General features: G+C 38.3%; 1 protein-coding gene across 3 annotated transcripts in view; it reads right to left on the reverse strand.

The window, feature by feature from the left end:
- AP2B1 (adaptor related protein complex 2 subunit beta 1) overlaps positions 1-16,796 on the reverse strand; it is a 125,593-nt gene that overhangs the window by 65,544 nt on the left and 43,253 nt on the right. For all 3 annotated transcript variants that reach the window (XM_032429313.1, XM_032429311.1, XM_032429312.1), the window contains exons 10-13: positions 12,544-12,659; positions 10,335-10,500; positions 9,159-9,257; positions 1,069-1,328 (exon numbers count right to left, since the gene is read on the reverse strand). In XM_032429313.1, the coding sequence (XP_032285204.1) occupies positions 1,069-1,328; positions 9,159-9,257; positions 10,335-10,500; positions 12,544-12,659 (641 nt within the window). The remainder of the gene's footprint in view (positions 1-1,068; positions 1,329-9,158; positions 9,258-10,334; positions 10,501-12,543; positions 12,660-16,796) is intronic.

Below are 16,796 nucleotides of genomic sequence, written 5' to 3' on the forward strand. Positions count from 1 at the left end.
ACATGGAACATTCTCTAAAATAGATCACATCTTAGGTCACAAAACAAGTCTCATAAACTCAAAAAGACTGAAATCGTATCATACATCTTTTCTGACCACAATGGTATGAAACTAGAAATTAACCACAAGAAAATTTGAGAGAAGAACGTAAATACATGGAGGCTAAACAACATGCTCCTAAACAATGAATGGGTCAACCAAGAAATCAAAGAGGAAATAAAAAAAATACGTGGAGACAAATGAAAATGAAAACATAACTGTCCAAAATCTTTGGGATGCAGCAAAAGCTATTCTAAGAAGGAAGATAAGAGCAATATAGGCTTACCTCAAGAAGCAAGAAAAATCTCAAACCTACCCTTACACCTTAAGGAGCTAGAAAAAGAACAAAGCCCAAAGCCAGTAGAAGGAAGGAATCTAGTCTGCTTTTAAAAACAATCCTACAAATATTACTTCATTTTCAGCTTTACAGCACAAAAGGAGTATCTGCTAACTTTATCCATAAGCTTCATCGAAAGTTACACTAAAGGTAGGGGTGCTGGGTGGCTTAATCGGTTAAGCTGCTACCTTTGGCTCAGGTCATGGATCTCAAGGTCCTTGGGATCCAGCCCCACGCTGGGCTCCCTGCTCAGCAAGGAGTCTACTTCTCCCTTTGCTGCTCCCCCCCCTCCCCCCCCCCCCCCCCCCCCCCGCCCTCTGTCGCTCTCAAATAAATAAGATCTTAAAACAAACAAACAAAAAAGCTAAAGGTACACACAGACTTTCTTCCAAATTTTCAGCCCTGACAAGATTTCTAGCCTCATCTGCAGACTTAAGCAACTCTCAAACTTTATCAGTTTAGAAGATCTTCACCATCTTCTAAAGCCATTATTTTATCTACTCCCAGATTAGAACACAGAGGGGCCTTTCACCTATTATGTTTGTGCTCACTAGTATCAGATGGAGCCCCCAGGGCAGTATAGCAGGTTTGCAAAATGCACAGCAAGTTCTTTTCTAGACTATAAAAGCATGAGGAAGACCAACTCTGTCTAAACAGTTACTTCTCAGTCAAAACCTAGTTCACCTGCTTACCTCCCATGATGTATTGGCAAGTGTTTGCGATGGATTCCATGACTTCCTTCCACAAAAGCATTGGGAGGCTTATGGTACACCGAAGCCAAAGATCCAATGTGGCAGATTAGCTCATCCAGCAGAGTTGGCTCAATAAGATCTGTCTCCTCAGAGATCAGTGGCTTCTCAGACAAGACTACTTCTTTGGCTGTGACAGGGTCCGTTGAGAGAAGGCGCCAATAAATATAGCCTCGGTCTCGAAGGTCAGGATTATCAGAATCCTAATGAAAGGCAAGGGCAAGAAGGTTTAAATGGAACTTTTCTCCAGACAGAAACCCAACCTGCTTGATTTATTATCAAGGCAATGCTGTAGTGATTTATAAAGAATTGGCTGTTAAGATATTTAAACTCAGGTGCCTGGGTGGCTCAGTCGATTAAGCGTCTGCCTTCGGCTTAGGTCATGATCTCAGGGTCCTGGGATTGAGCCCCAGGCTGGGCTCCCTGCTCAGCTGGGAAGCCTGCTTCTCCCTCTCCCTCTGCTCCTCCCCCTGCCCATGCTCTCTCGCTCTCCCACCCTCTGTCAAATAAATAAATATTTTTTTAAATAAAAAATAAAAATAAAAATGTTAAGTCTTCCCAAACATCCAACTGTTCCCCACTTCAACTCTCCAGTGTGGTATGTATTCTTCCAGAAAGCGCCGGAGCATACATATATTCATTTTATACAAAACCAGTTTCACATTATATATACTGCGCTGCAAGGTGCTTTCCACATTAGCATATACACCTGCAAATTTCCCCTGTATATATAGCACTGCATCATTATTGACTAATGCCCTATCCATGGACATTTAGATTCCTGCCTCTTTCTCCCTTCTTCCTGCCATTCATTCATTCATTCATGTGATCATTACAGAGTGGAAATGAATACCGTGGTATCTACCTCTCAGAGTGTGTGTGTACATGGTGGCATGTATGCCCATGCTGTGCCAGTGCTACAAGAGTAAGTCCCTGTTTCAGTTATCTGTATTTAAAACACAAATACAAAGATATTTTCTTCAAAACTGGGCCAATCTGAGGGCTTACATGTGAGCTTCTAGGTAAGCAGATGAACTGGTTCATGATTTAACCATGTAAGGCACTTAGCATCCAGCTAAATATTGGCAGTGAACCCAATGGTTTTGACTACATGCTTTTTTTTTTTTTTTTTTAAAGATTTTATTTATTTATTTGACAGAGACACAGCGAGAGAGGGAATACAAGCAGGGGGAATGGGAGAGGGAGAAGCAGGGGGAGTGGGAGAGGGAGAAGCAGGCGGAGTGGGAGAGGGAGAAGCAGGCTTCCCACTGAGCAGGGAGCCCGATGCGGGGCTCGATCCCAGGACCCTGGGATCATGACCTGAGCCGAAGGCAGACATTTAACGACTGAGCCACCCAGGCGCCCCCTGACTACATGCTTTTAAATGGTTTTTCTGTTTATATTGTTTAATTTGCATCCACAGTGGATTACTGGTTAAAAACAAAAAAGCATAAAGAACACCAAGATATGGCAAGTTAGTTAACAGAGTATCAAAATGGTGAACATAACTTAAGATAATCTTTTTTTTTTAATTTTATTTTAGGGCGCCTGGGTGGCTCAGTTGGTTAAGCGACTGCCTTTGGCTCAGGTCATGATCCTGGAGTCCCTGGATCGAGTCCCACATCGGGCTCCCTGCTCGGCGGGGAGTCTGCTTCTCCCTCTGACCCTCCCCCCTCTCATGTGCTGTCTCTCTCATTCTCTCTCTCTCAAATAAATAAATAAAATCTTAAAAAAAAAAAATAAATAAATAAATTTTATTTTATTATCACATACATAGGTTGCATCATTGGAACAGAACTGCATATATACATATATGCATTATATACCATATCAAAATGTTTGTAGTATTTGAAATGCCAGGGTTATAAAAAGGAAACTGACAGTATCCAATTTACATGACTTCTTTTTTGTTTTTGAGGAGATGGGTAATTTGTTTATAAATAGCAGCCTGAAACCTCCTCACTTAAGATTTTCATTTGGAAACAAAGTTTGAACACTATAAAACATAAATAAATTGCTTTGATTTTTTAAGAGAGTAGAATATAAGTTTCTCAAAATAACAGGTCAGGAAAGCAATCCCCACCCCAGCTTTTGTTGATACATAAATTAAAAGTTAAATCTTAATTTATATATTCAATCCCCAAAGCACACCATCTGAAATTTGTAGACTGTGCTTTTTATTATATAATTAAAATGAATATTGCACATCACTTGACTGGGAAAATTCAGTCTTCTGTCTTTACAAATTAGTAATATTCTTGAGGTATTAAACTTTATAATACAATTTAATAATATACTGATTAAAATACTTTTTACTTCAAATTATTTATTTCCTCTATTATACACATATTTAACCAAATAGCAAAAAAAAAAAAAAAAATCCTGTGGGAATTTACAAAATTATGTACATCTATAAAAAAAAGTCTGAGGGGCGCCTGGGTGGCTCAGTTGGTTAAAGAGACTGCCTTCGGCTCAGGTCATGATCCTGGAGTCCCGGGATCGAGCCCCACATTGGGCTCCCTGCTCAGCGGGGAGTCTGCTTCTCCCTCTCCTGCTCCCCCTTCTTGTGCTCGCTCTCTCTCAAATAAATAAATAAAATCTTTAAAAAAAAAAAGTTTGAGAGGCGCCTGGGTGGCTCAGTCTTTAAGTGTCTGCCTTCGGCTCAGGTAATGATCCCAGGGTCCTGGCATCGAGCCCCACATCAGGCTAGGCTCCCTGCTTGGCGGGAAGCCTGCTTCTCCCTCTCCCATTCCCCCTGCTTGTGTTCCCTCTCTCGCTGTGTCTCTGTCAAATAAATAAAATCTTAAAAAAAAAAAAAAATTTGAGTCCCCCCAACAAATTCAAAACACGGGCAAAATGCTGCATATAGAATCACTGGATTAAAGGGTATACACACTGGGGATGCCTAGATGACTTAGTTAAGTCTGACTCTTTTTTATTTTTACTTTTTAAAGATTTTATTTATTTGAGAGAGAGAGCAAGCATGAGTGGGGATGGGGGGAGGGGCAGAGGGAGAAACAGACACTCCACTGGGCAGGAAGCCTGATGCAAGGCTCGATCCAGGACCCTGAGATTGTGACCTGAGCTGAAGGCAGACACTTAACAGAATGAGCCACTCAGGTGCCCCAGTTCAATCTGATTCTTGATTTTGGTTTAAGTCATGACCTCAAGGTTGCGAGATTGAGTCTCATGTCAGGCTCTGTGCTGGGCATGGAGCCTGCTTGAGATTCTCTCCCTCTCCCTCTGCCCCCCTTCTACCACATGCTCTCTCAAAAAATAAATAAATAAATAATAAAGGGTATATACACTGTAAATCTTAATAGACACAGACTTTAAAAATATAGTCCGGGGCGCCTGGGTGGCTCAGTCGGTTAAGCGTCTGCCTTCGGCTCAGGTCATGATCCCAGGGTCCTGGGATCGAGCCCCGCATCGGGCTCACTGCTCTGCGGGAAGCCTGCTTCTCCCTCTCCTTCTACTGCTTCCCCCTGCTTGTGCTCTCTCACTCTCTCTGTCAAATAAATAAAATCTTTAAAATAAATAAATAAATAAATAAATAAATAAATAAAAATATAGTCCTATAAGAAATGAGTGCAAATTTTCCAAGACCTACAGTTAAGAGCAGGCGAAGATCTCCACTGTTTGAACACTGCTGTTCTGAGGGCTGATTTGTTCGGCCTATTAAACGCTGGCCTTCACTACCTTACTATTCATCTGGAGGCCACAAGAAATCAGGCCCAGTTAAGACTTGGGACATGAGGGGCACCTGGGTGGCTCAGTCGTTAAGCGTCTGCCTTCGGCTCAGGTCATGATCCCAGCGTCCTGGGATCGAGCCCCACATCGGGCTCCCCGCTCTGCGGGAAGCCTGCTTCTCCCTCTCCCACTCCCCCTGCTTGTGTTCCCCCTCTCGCTGTGTCTCTATCAAATAAATAAAATCTTAAAAAAAAAAAAAAGACTTGGGACATGAAAACAGAAACTTTTTATGATTTTAGGGTGCCATTATGTGTTTGGTGACTCACAAAATTTGGTTTTGGATCTGCTTTTCTGTTAGCCCCATAGTTCCTTGCCAGGATCTGGAAAAACAGTACATTTCTAAAAATCTGAGAGCTTCCAAAACAATTCTTACCAGGGAAGCTCTTAAACTGGACTGTGTGTCAACATTATAACACACCAGGAAAGCCACTCAATGGCAGATTCCAGGGGCATATCACAGATTTTCATTCACTATGTCAGGAGCAGGCCCAGGAATTTATACGTCCAACAAGCAGCACGGGTGATTTTGATGATGGTGGTTTCCAGTTCACAGATAGAAAAGTCTTCAACTTAATTTTTCTTTCATATACTATACAGGGTAATTATTAAAGTCTGAACACTTCTGTGTATATTCTTAACTAATTCCTCTCTAACTACCAAAGCAAAGCAAACAAATCTTTAAAATGAAGCCTTGGATTCAAGGGTTCATTTTCTTTTCCCCTAATAATATTTCTAATTATACCACCACTTTATTTAAAATTAGAAGCATAAATATTTCACATATACTTTACTGAATTCTCAGCACAGGTAAAAAAATATTATTAATTAACTCTCAGATGGGAGAGGAGCAGTATTAATAAGAAATTTGTTCAGTCATGTCCTGAACCAGGGATGTGGCAGAAACAGAACCCCTTCACCCAATTCAAATTAACACAACTTAGCTGATCACACTGCCCTCAATTTAAATTGGTACCAGCCAAAAGTATTAGGTTCAGCAGCTCTTCCTGCCCACAGGTCTTGTTCCTGTGCTTTAATAAAACCACCTTTTTGCGGGGGGGTGGGGGAGGATTAGGTTCTTATTTCACAAACTTGAGGGGAAAAAAAAAAAGAGAAAAAACTTCCAGTAGAAATTTTATATATTTTATATATAGATATATGCACAATAATAATAATTACATACATATATGCACAATATGTAAATGTGCTTGTTCTTTTATGCTAACTCCTCAGATCTCATTAACTGGACAGAAAAGGCAGGGCTAGGGAAACTGCTTAATAATTATTTATAACCAAGTATGAAATAATCCTCCATAATGATCTTAAAACTACTAAGTTCACTTGTATGTATGGCTTATGCATAATAGTGATTCAAGCAGGGAAAGCAGAGAATGTGTAGTCTCAGAGTCATCCCTGACCTTCAGACTAGAGAAGCAGCACAGCACAGTAGATAAGGGCAAAGACACTGAAGCCAGGCTTCCTGGGTTTGAGTCCTAGCTCTGCCCCATACTAACTGGGTCTATGTCCCAGTTTCCTCATGTATAAAATAGGAATGAATAATACTGAATGGGGTACCTGGGTGGCTCAGATGGTTAAGTGTCTGCCTTTGGCTCAGGTCGTGATCCCAGGCTCCTGGGATCGAGCTCCATGTCCGGCTTTGGGCTCAGCAGGGAATGTGCTTCTCCCTCTCCCTCCGCCCCTCCCCTGCTCATGGTCTCTCTCTCTCTCTCTCTCTGTATTGCTCTGTCTCAAATGAATAAATAAAATCCTTAAAAAAATAGGAACAGTACAACAGTAGCAACCCTTATTGAGATTAATATGTAAAGTGCTTACTAGAATGCCTGGTACATAGTAAGCACAATACAAATGGTTATTATTAAAGATTCTAGGGCACCTGGGTGGCTCAGTTGGTTAGGTGACTGCCTTCGGCTCAGGTCATGATCCTGGAGTCCCGGGATCGAGTCCCACATCGGGCTCCCTGCTCAGCAGGGAGTCTGCTTCTCCCTCTGACCCTCCTCCCTCTCATGCTCTCTGTCTCTCTCTCTCTCTCACAAATAAATAAAATCTTAAAAAAAAAAAAAATTATAAAGATTCTATACTAGTCCTTGTACAAAAAGTCTAGAATCAGGAATATCTGATGGTTTACTTATACCCTGCCCTGTCCTAGAAAAGGACTTAGCAAAGCTTACAAAAATGCATCCAAGGCTACAGAGCCTAAATCAAACTAAAAACAGAAAAATCCAGGGGCGCCTGGGTGGCTCAGTTTGTTGGGCGGCTGCCTTCGGCTCGGGTCATGATCCTGGACTCCCGGGATCGAGTCCCGCAACAGGCTCCCTGCTCGGTGGGGAGTCTGCTTCTCCCTCTGACTCTACCCCTTCTTGTGCTCTCTCTTTCACTCTCTCTCTCTCTCAAATAAAATAAAATTAAAAAAAAATAAATAAATAAAAACAGAAAAATCCATCCCACAATGACCTACACATTTTCTACAGAAGATCCTTAAATTTGATTCTAAGGTTTCCAACTGACATGAACAAGAAATCTAGTCAGGTAAGCCATTCAGATGGGCAGTTAACTACATACCAATGCTTAGGAGAATCCAAAACTGGTTAGGAATTTGTTTGATGGGACCTCATAAAGAAAAACAACATATAAATGGAGTAACAAGTAACTTTGACAACAGATCCAAAGAAGCCAGTTTCTCATGACAACCCTTACTACAAGATGACGGTATCCATATAATTTAGTAAATGAAATTCTATTAGGGGTCAGGTATAATTCAGTCTAGATAGCCAGCCCTCTAATAATCTGGCTTGATTCAGTGGTGAATTTCAACTATTTGTAAGAATAGAGAGTCCTTGTATCCTTAAGCAATCCTCCCTACACACTTTATCTCAGGCAAGTTTTGATAAATACTAGAAGATGATAAGATTGAGTTTGAACTCTGACAAGAATCAAAAATACAGCTCTCTTATGATGCCTTTTAAATACAGACCCATAAGCCTTACACAGGAGATGGAGATAGGGTTGAGAACTTGTGAATACAAGAGGAACCTACCAAGGACACTTGCTTGATTATAAGATTATCCCTATCTAGAGATGAGCAGAGAGAGAAGGCCCAGATTCTCTTCAGAAATTTGTTTTAAATCCATCTTAACACAGATCCAAACGAGTGATCAAGGGTTTACACTAGGAAGTCTAGAATGCTCACTTCAACAAGGTAATATTAAATATCCACTGCCTTGATGGTTATAGAAACTGCTTTGCTTCAGGCAAAGGAAGATGTTTAAAAGGGAAGTTTAAAAAAAAAAAAAACTTCAAAGAACTCTTACAAATAAATTTTAAAAGATGTAAAATTAGTAATAGGAAAGATGACAGGTTAGAACTAGGCAAAGTGACAAACAATGAATCATGGAACACTATATCTAAAACTAATGATGTAATGTATGGGGATTAACATAACAATAAAAAAATTAAAAAAAAAAAGAACTAGGCAAAGTGCTGTGAAAGGATTTTAAATTTTGATAAAATACCACTATAAAGAGATGAGTAAGAAAAATTGTAAACTGAATATCTGACTCAGATTCCTACGTAGACACACACCTGAACTTCTGACAGCCTGCTACAGCCAGCCTGTTCGTAAATTCAATTAAGAACATAACTAAATTATGATGAATTGATGATTACTCTTCTAGTTACACTAGATAAAATAATTATTTTGATCTCTGTGGATCTGAAACGGTGACCCGATCTCTATGGCCGGCTGCCACATTCCTGAAATCAGAACTCATCCTAGGGAGGACCAAAAATATCCAATAATTAAGGAGGCAGCATAAGCACTTTAAAATTATTTAAAGAGACAGGCAATCAACTCTAGAAGGTAGAACAATACCTGAGACCTTTGTCAAGGCACTTACCAGCATTACATTGTACTTTCATTTGAAGCTAAAATTAAGTCCCCCAAAAGAAGTGAGATTCAAGTGAATCACCCAGTATTATGAGACTCAATGTCATTTTCACATAGTAGGTCCTTCACTGACAGTAAAAAAAAATCTTAAGTTCAATTTTCATGAACTATCATAAAAACTGGAGTCAGTCAATTCACTTAAAAGCCATAGAACCAGCTATAATTCAGTGGTATAAGTAGACACTGTTTTTATATTTTAACAGGATCTAAAGACTGCACCCTTTCCAATTAAAACCTCTCCAAATAAATCATCTTAGAGTTTCCTAATTTCCTAAATATAAAACCAGACAAATCAAACCCACGCTTTTTCTAGATTTCATACCTGTGTTGCCAAACTCAAGACTTGCTGTACCAGCTCCTGTGTTTCTGATGGTTTCTTAAGAAACAGCTTCACGATGGCAGTAAGCAGAGTGAGCTGCACCTAAGGGCATGACATAATTTAACAGAAAAAGTGAAAGGCATTTACACTATTCCCTACCATCATTTCCAAAGTAGTGCTTACCCATCCATGAATTACTATGGGGGCTTTCTGATTCTGATTAAGAGACAAAGGCTAAAACTCAGCCATTATCAAAAATAGCAGGTCAAAGGTATTCATCAAGAACTTAATAGCCTCTTATCCCCAAATTGCATTTTTGGCATCAAAAATTGCTTATTTATTAAATCCCTTATTATTTACTTCCGCCAAAAGATACAACTTAGGGAGAATTAGGGAATTATCTGTCATACTAGGGAAAGAGCCAAAAAATAGTAAAATCGCACCGATCACAGCTAATTAAGAGTGGGCTACAGGCTTGTATGTGTTCCTTGTAAAGGCCCATTAAAATTACTATGGCCGAATTACATACATGACCTTCAATGTGCAGTGAGTGCAAATGCCAGGGGAAAGGAGTTTTATAATTTATCTGCTTCTCTGGGCCCGTGGCTCCGAGGTCAGGTCTCTCCATTTTGGTAGAGGAGAGGCAGAAGATGGGAGGAAGTCTAACCACCCACAGAGAATCTTTCCAAACTGCACATGCCAGACCTCACCCCAGCCCCAGGTGAGAAACCCTGCTGTAATGAGCCACAACCATCAGGAATAGGAATAGGTCATCTTCTGGTGAGGGAAAATGAAGAAGTGGTAACTACTGCTCTCAGCAAGTAACTGTTAAAGTGTGGTTCTGGACCACTACCAGCAGCAGCATCCTGAACCTGGTAAGAAATGAAAATGCTTAAGCCCATCTCAGACCCAACAAGTCAGAAATACTAAGGATGGGGCCCAGCAACCTGTGCTTTAACAAACTCTCTAGGTTCATTAAAGTTTGAGAATCACTGGTCTAAGGCAGATTTGTCTCACTAGAAATCGGCACAAATGAAAAGATGAATTTATATATAAATTCTCTCTCTCTCTCTCTCTCACACACACACACACACACACACACACACGAAAGTGCATAACCTTTACTTTCCCTGATACCTTCCCCAAAAGATCAGACACAGGACACAGATGAGAACTTACCTGGGTGCTTTCATCATGAAAACCCTCCAGGAAGCTCTCTAGTAACTCATCTGCATTGTCAATTCTCTCAGCATATTCTCCCACAATCCAAATCATAGCTGCTCGAGCGTCTGGTTCATCCAGTGAGTCTAAGTTCTCACACAGAGTGGCAATGATACTTTCATACCTGATTTAACAAAATGGACTATGGTTACATTGTGCACAAATGAGAACTGTATTTAACAATGAAGGCTAAAAACAAAACCACCAACAAGGTACCCTAAACTGAACCACCAAACTATAAAGGCTTTTGGTCAAGAGAATTCAGAAGCTTTAAGCCAGAAGATTATGTCTTAAATTTCCCTTCAATTATGTTTTCATAACTGGACCATAAACTGTTATAAAAAACTCATCAAATATTCTTTTCACAAGGAAAAATTAACCTGCAGTATAAGATAATACCACTAACTTGTAATTTCTAACAATCTTTCCTATAACTAGATCAGAGAATTTTCCTATGTATTATTCCATTTTGCCTTCATGGTAGAGGAACAAAAATTCCACTTTACTTTTAGGAAAATGGAGTTAGACAACAGCATCCAGACTAGAAACAGTAATTTTGTCCACTAATCCACTAATTCTGCTTTTTCTGGAGATCTTTATGTCTTTCCTCCCAAGGCACCCACACTAATGCTTGTTTCTCCAAAGAAACAAATAATTCAATTATTTATTTTCATTTGTACAGGTCTATAGTGCTCTCATTTTTACCATGTTGAATCATCTCCTTGGCTAACATAGTTTTAAACATAAAAATGACAATGTGGGGATGCCTGGGTGGCGTGATTGGTTGAATGTCCAACTCCTGGTTTCAGCTCAGGTCATGATCTTGGGATCATGGGATCTAACCCCACATCAGGCTCCGTGCTCAGCAGAGTCTGTTTAAGTTTTTTCTCCCTTTGCCCTCCCTCCTTGCTTGCTCGCTCTCTCAAAAATAAATAAATCAATCTTTTAAAAAAAATGACAATGTGTAATAAATTAGATGTAGACAACTGAATAGTACATTTAATTGTTTGCCCTACTTCCACTGATTAAACCAGGTTCTTGATAGCACTTTCTTATAATTAAACTGTCATAACCCCTTATTAATAGAAACCAGAAATGGGCACATTTCTCTGCTAATCACAATGAAATATACATCTCCACTCTTAGTCTTTCTAAACTTAGATACCCAACTCTCCTCTTTCCTGGGAGAGTGGTCCTTTTCCCAAAAATACCACTTCTAAAATTTAAAAAATATATATATAATGCTTAATAAACCACTACCTTGCTAAATACGGTATTTCTTCTAATTCTGAGTCCACCACTAAGCTAACTTATTCCAAGTTGCTTCATTTAACACTATCTTTAAAGACTAATCAGAATCTTCAGCACAACACATCTCTATGATTATAAGCAAAATGAGATTTAGGATGCTTACAAGACCTGCTCTTATTTCACCCTTTCAGATCCTTTAATCACTTGCCTTCAAAATCAAACCTAATGAAGTATTTTTGCTTCATAAATAAGAGGGCTCAATGTGAAAAATCTGTGGAGTGAAACTAGATTTTGCATACTTTTATGGGAATAGCTATAATACTGCAGAAAAGGACAGAGACTGATAATTCGTCACATGTTCTATAATTTTCTACAAACTAGTAGGTAACATGCAAAGTAAACAGTGCAACTGTCACCTTCCTGGCTTTTGCAATCATGTGGCTATTAATTTACCATTCAAACTGAAACATTTATTTCTGAGAGTGAAAAGAAGCGCAAATATTAATTATGCCTGCTAACAGGCATAAACTGAAATACACCTGGACAATCTGTAATATGTGGGCTTTCTATGTAATAGTAACGTCACCGACAAAGAATCTGGTCAACTTCAGTATAGGACAGTTGACTGTCATTCAGCTTCAAATCCTCTCAAAGTAATAAAGCAGGATGAAAAATCAGGTTTTGATCCCTGTGCTAACCACCTTATATATTTTTTTAACATTTAAAACATACTTTCATGTTTTTAAAAAATTATTTTTCATAATAAAGTTTCCTATTTTAACAGGATTTTTAACAAAGTATCCTATTATGACTAGTTATATTACAAAGTATAATTCTTACCTAGCCAATTTCAAAGTGCCTTACTTAAACATTTCCTAAATGTTTTGAGGAAGAAGGTAGAAGTATTTGGACATACTTGTTGGGGTATTTGCGAAAGATGTCCCTGATGACGACAATTGCCTCTTGGACCACATAATTTACTTTGGTCTGGATGAGATCAAGCAATGTGCTTACACAGCGCTCAGCAGATTGCTACAAAGAAGAACATAATAAATGACAAGTCAGATGATCTCTCCAATAACGCAACCTCAATATAAAGATAACTTTGAAACATACAGGTGCACCAACTAGACTAGACTAAAAGATCAGGCACTTAATTTGACCAAGCTACACTAGACGCTAGGCTATTTGATGGAGATACACAGAAGTTCCAGATACACCCCAAATTTTATTCATTGCAAAATATATTGACAGATAAGTTGATTCAAACAAAAATAATCGTCTTGGATAGCCACGGAGAACAGAAATAAGAAGAAAGAATGAGTCAAGGTAGGAGGAAAGAAGAAAGAAAGAATAAGCCAAGGTAGGTCTTTTTCTGGAGTTCATGCGTAAGTGGAGACAGAAGAAGGTATCTTTGAACCTCTTGAAATGAAATTGCCAAATTGCATATATGCATACAAGTATGTTTTCCAGGCAGAGGGTCCATAGCTTCATTATGTTTTCAAAGTTATCTGTGACTCAAAAAACTCTAAGGAAAATTTGCCATCTTCTGAACTATATAACTGAAAGTCTATGGCCTTAAATTGCAATTTTCCCCAGCCTATAGTTCATCTATAAGATTTAATCTATTAATCTTTTATTAATGAAGGGACTATGGGAGAATACAAGTGATAAAACTAATATACTGCAACTATAAGTCATAGTTTTTTAAAAGGAGAAGGGTTTCAGACAAGAGATCCTAAAAATCAAGGACTGATTTATCATATATCACAATGTACTACGATGGGTCACTCCATTACCTACCTCCTGATAAGATGCAATAGAAAGTACACAGCATCGCCGAAGAGGTACTTTTGCCTAACACTGAACATGAACATTACCAAATCTCTAAATTTAATTATCTACAGGGGATGGCAGAATGAGAAAAACAGTATCACTAAAATACAACCAGCCAGGGCGCCTGGGTGGCTCAGTTGGTTAAGCGACTGCCTTCGGCTCAGGTCATGATCCCGGAGTACAGGGATCGAGTCCCGCATCGGGCTCCCTGCTCAGCGGGGAGTCTGCTTCTCCCTCTGACCCTCCCCCCTTCTTGTGCTCTCTCTCTCTCACTCTCTCTCTCAAATAAATAAAAATTAAAAATAAAATAAAATAAAATACAACCAGCCAAATCCAGACTCTGGGAAATTGTACAAGCCTAATGACCTTTAATAAATGGCACCAAAAATAAGTAAGTAAAGACTTAAGAGACATTAACCAAATGCAACGTGTGGATCTTCTTTAGATTTTTATTTGAACAAGCCAACTATAAAAAGACACTGACACAATTAGGGAAAACTGAATATGGGCTAGATCTTCAATGAGATTAAGAATTATTGCTAGTTGTTGGGTACAGTAATGGTATTGTGACAATATATTTTTTTAGGGACCTTCTCTATTAGATACACACTGGACTACTCTAGTAAAAGCCTATCTGGGATCCGCATTAAAATTCAATAGCACTCCACTCCCTGAAGGGGAGGGAGAAGATAAAAGCAGTAACATGTTGATATTTGTTCAAAATGGATGATGTGTACATGAGAGCTCATTATCAACTTTAGTGTATGCCTGAAAACTACGATAATAAAATCTTTTAAAGGTACTAAGTTAAACCACTCCAAGCAATTTAATGAAAACAAAACTGCATCTTGAGGTTATTCATCTGATGACTCTATTGCTCCATGAAATGACTCTGCCATCTTTTATGTATTTTTTCCAGTTTTGGATTCTATTTTATTCATTTTTAGCTAGTAATTCCTGTGCAGTTACTGCAACAGAAAAATAATTGGTAAAATTTAATATAAGTTGTGATAAATTATAAAGTATATAGGATAAGGCTGCTTTAAGATGTAAATTATCATAAATGAAATAATACAGATACAGTGATTAACACAGGGCTTGATATAAAGCTCACATTTAGTGAGCCCTTCCTATCACTATTATAATAAAGAAAAAAGGCCATTTCCTATGATGCACCAGTATTTGAAAAACATTTAAGTCTGGGACAGTAATTTTCAAGCAAATTGTCATCTCAACCATACTGCTTTTTGATTAATGAAAAAGAAAGCCCACCATTATTACAGCAGTATGGCAGAGGGGCAAGAGTAAACATCCAATCACTGTTTAGACAGAAAAGTCCAGAAACAGAGAAACACATACGCACTTATAAAATTTAGTATGAGACAAAATTTCTTAACAGTGAGGAAAGGATGATTTGTTCCAGTGTTTGATCTCACCCTCATATTTTTCACCAAAATTCTAATTGTTTTAATTATTAAAAATATCTTTAAGTGTAAAAAACCAGAATCTTCACCATAAAAGTAGACAATAACACTGAGTTTTAGTTTGAGGTGAAGCACAATCTTCTATGGTGCCACTAAACAACTACTGAGAAAACAACTACTGAGAAAACAACTCACCACATAAGGAAATGTAAACTTCTGTGCATCAAGATAGTAAATGAAATAGAAAGGAAAACAAATTGGGAAAATAACTGCTAACAAAATGAGGGATTGATATCTTTAATTATAAAGGATTGTTTTAAAAAAACCAATGTGGAAAAGCCCATTGGAAAAGGTGCACAGGACGTGAACAAGCAATTCCAGAGGACTAACAAATGAAAACAGCTCGCCTTCACTAGAGATCAAAGATGTGGCTACACGAAATAAGTCAATCAGAGAAAGACAAGTATCATATGATCTCACTGATATGTGGAATTTGAGAAACAAGACAGAGGATCGTAGGGGAAGGGAGGAAAAAATGAAACAAGATGAAACCAGAGAGGGACACAAACCATAAGATACTCTTAATCTCAGGAAACAAACTGAGGGTTGCTGGAGTGGAGGGGGGTGGGAGAGATGGGGTGGCTGGGTGATGGACATTGGGGAGGGTATGTGCTATGGTGAGCGCTGTGAATTGTGTAAGACTGATGAATCACAGACCTGTACCTCTGAAACAAATAATACAGTATATGCTAATAAAAAAAAAAAAAAGACTTGGCTACAAAGTCCTCTTTATACCACTATTTGGAAAAAGAGCAGGAACTTTAAGGTACTACAATAAGAGGAAGGTTAAATAATGAAGCAGTCAAACGTTATGTCTATAATCCATTAAAAATTATGTCAAATGTTAACAGTAACATGGAAAAATGTCCACGTATAATTTAATGAAAAAGGCAGACTACAGAATAACATTTCTAGGATGATCTCATTTTTGTAAAAAGTACACCTGTGTATGATGGACTACATAGACGAAGACTGAAAATCACAACCACATCATCTCTGGGAGAGTGGAATAGCTAGGAGAAAACAGTGTTCCATTTTCATTTGTCTTTTTTTATAATTTTATTTAGTAAACACATATGGCTTTCCTAACAGGAAAAACATAATCTCTGTTTTTAAATTAAGGGATGAATATGGTGGCTAACTGAACAAAATAAAAATAAACAAATAAATAAATAAAGGGATGAGACACATATCAGTATCTTATCTTGATTTATAGGAAGTAGAAATAGTGAACACCAGAGAGCAGAAGACTAGGAAGTTTAGAACTTACTGCCTTAATCTCTCTCAAAGAAATAAAATCATTTGATTTTATCTGGAAGACTAAGAAGGACCAGGGGTTTATCTCCTCCTTAAAGAAATAGGTATACACTGTAAATATATACAATTTTGTCAATCATACCTCAATAAAGTTGGGGGTGAGGGAGAGTAAAAGCTACTAAAAAAAACAGACAAAAAAGAAATAGGCAAAAGTTTCTGAAAAAACAATACTATAGGATTACCTTTCCAGTGCTATTTATTGATTGAGCGGCTTACTGCTTAATCTTTAACCTAACCATCTGGAACAAAATTATGTATTTTTTTCACCTCAGGATACTTACAGCAACATAGAAACACCTGTATTTACAGTTATGATAAAAATACAACTCAAACTCTTAAAGACACCTAAACTCTCCAACAGGCCCTGCTCTCACAGCTAAGCACGAAACTAAAATTCATTTTTTCTCATCTGTCATATCTTTGGAACCAACCACACATTAAAAAAAGGGTAAGATGCCGTGAAAGAATGCAGTAGCTTGGTTTAGAGGCTACCCAGAAAGTCTACTACAATCCCCTCACTGGTTCATCCCCC

The sequence above is a fragment of the Phoca vitulina genome, unplaced genomic scaffold, assembly GCF_004348235.1.
Source record: "Phoca vitulina isolate PV1807 unplaced genomic scaffold, GSC_HSeal_1.0 scaffold40, whole genome shotgun sequence".
NCBI classification, from domain to species: domain Eukaryota; kingdom Metazoa; phylum Chordata; class Mammalia; order Carnivora; family Phocidae; genus Phoca; species Phoca vitulina.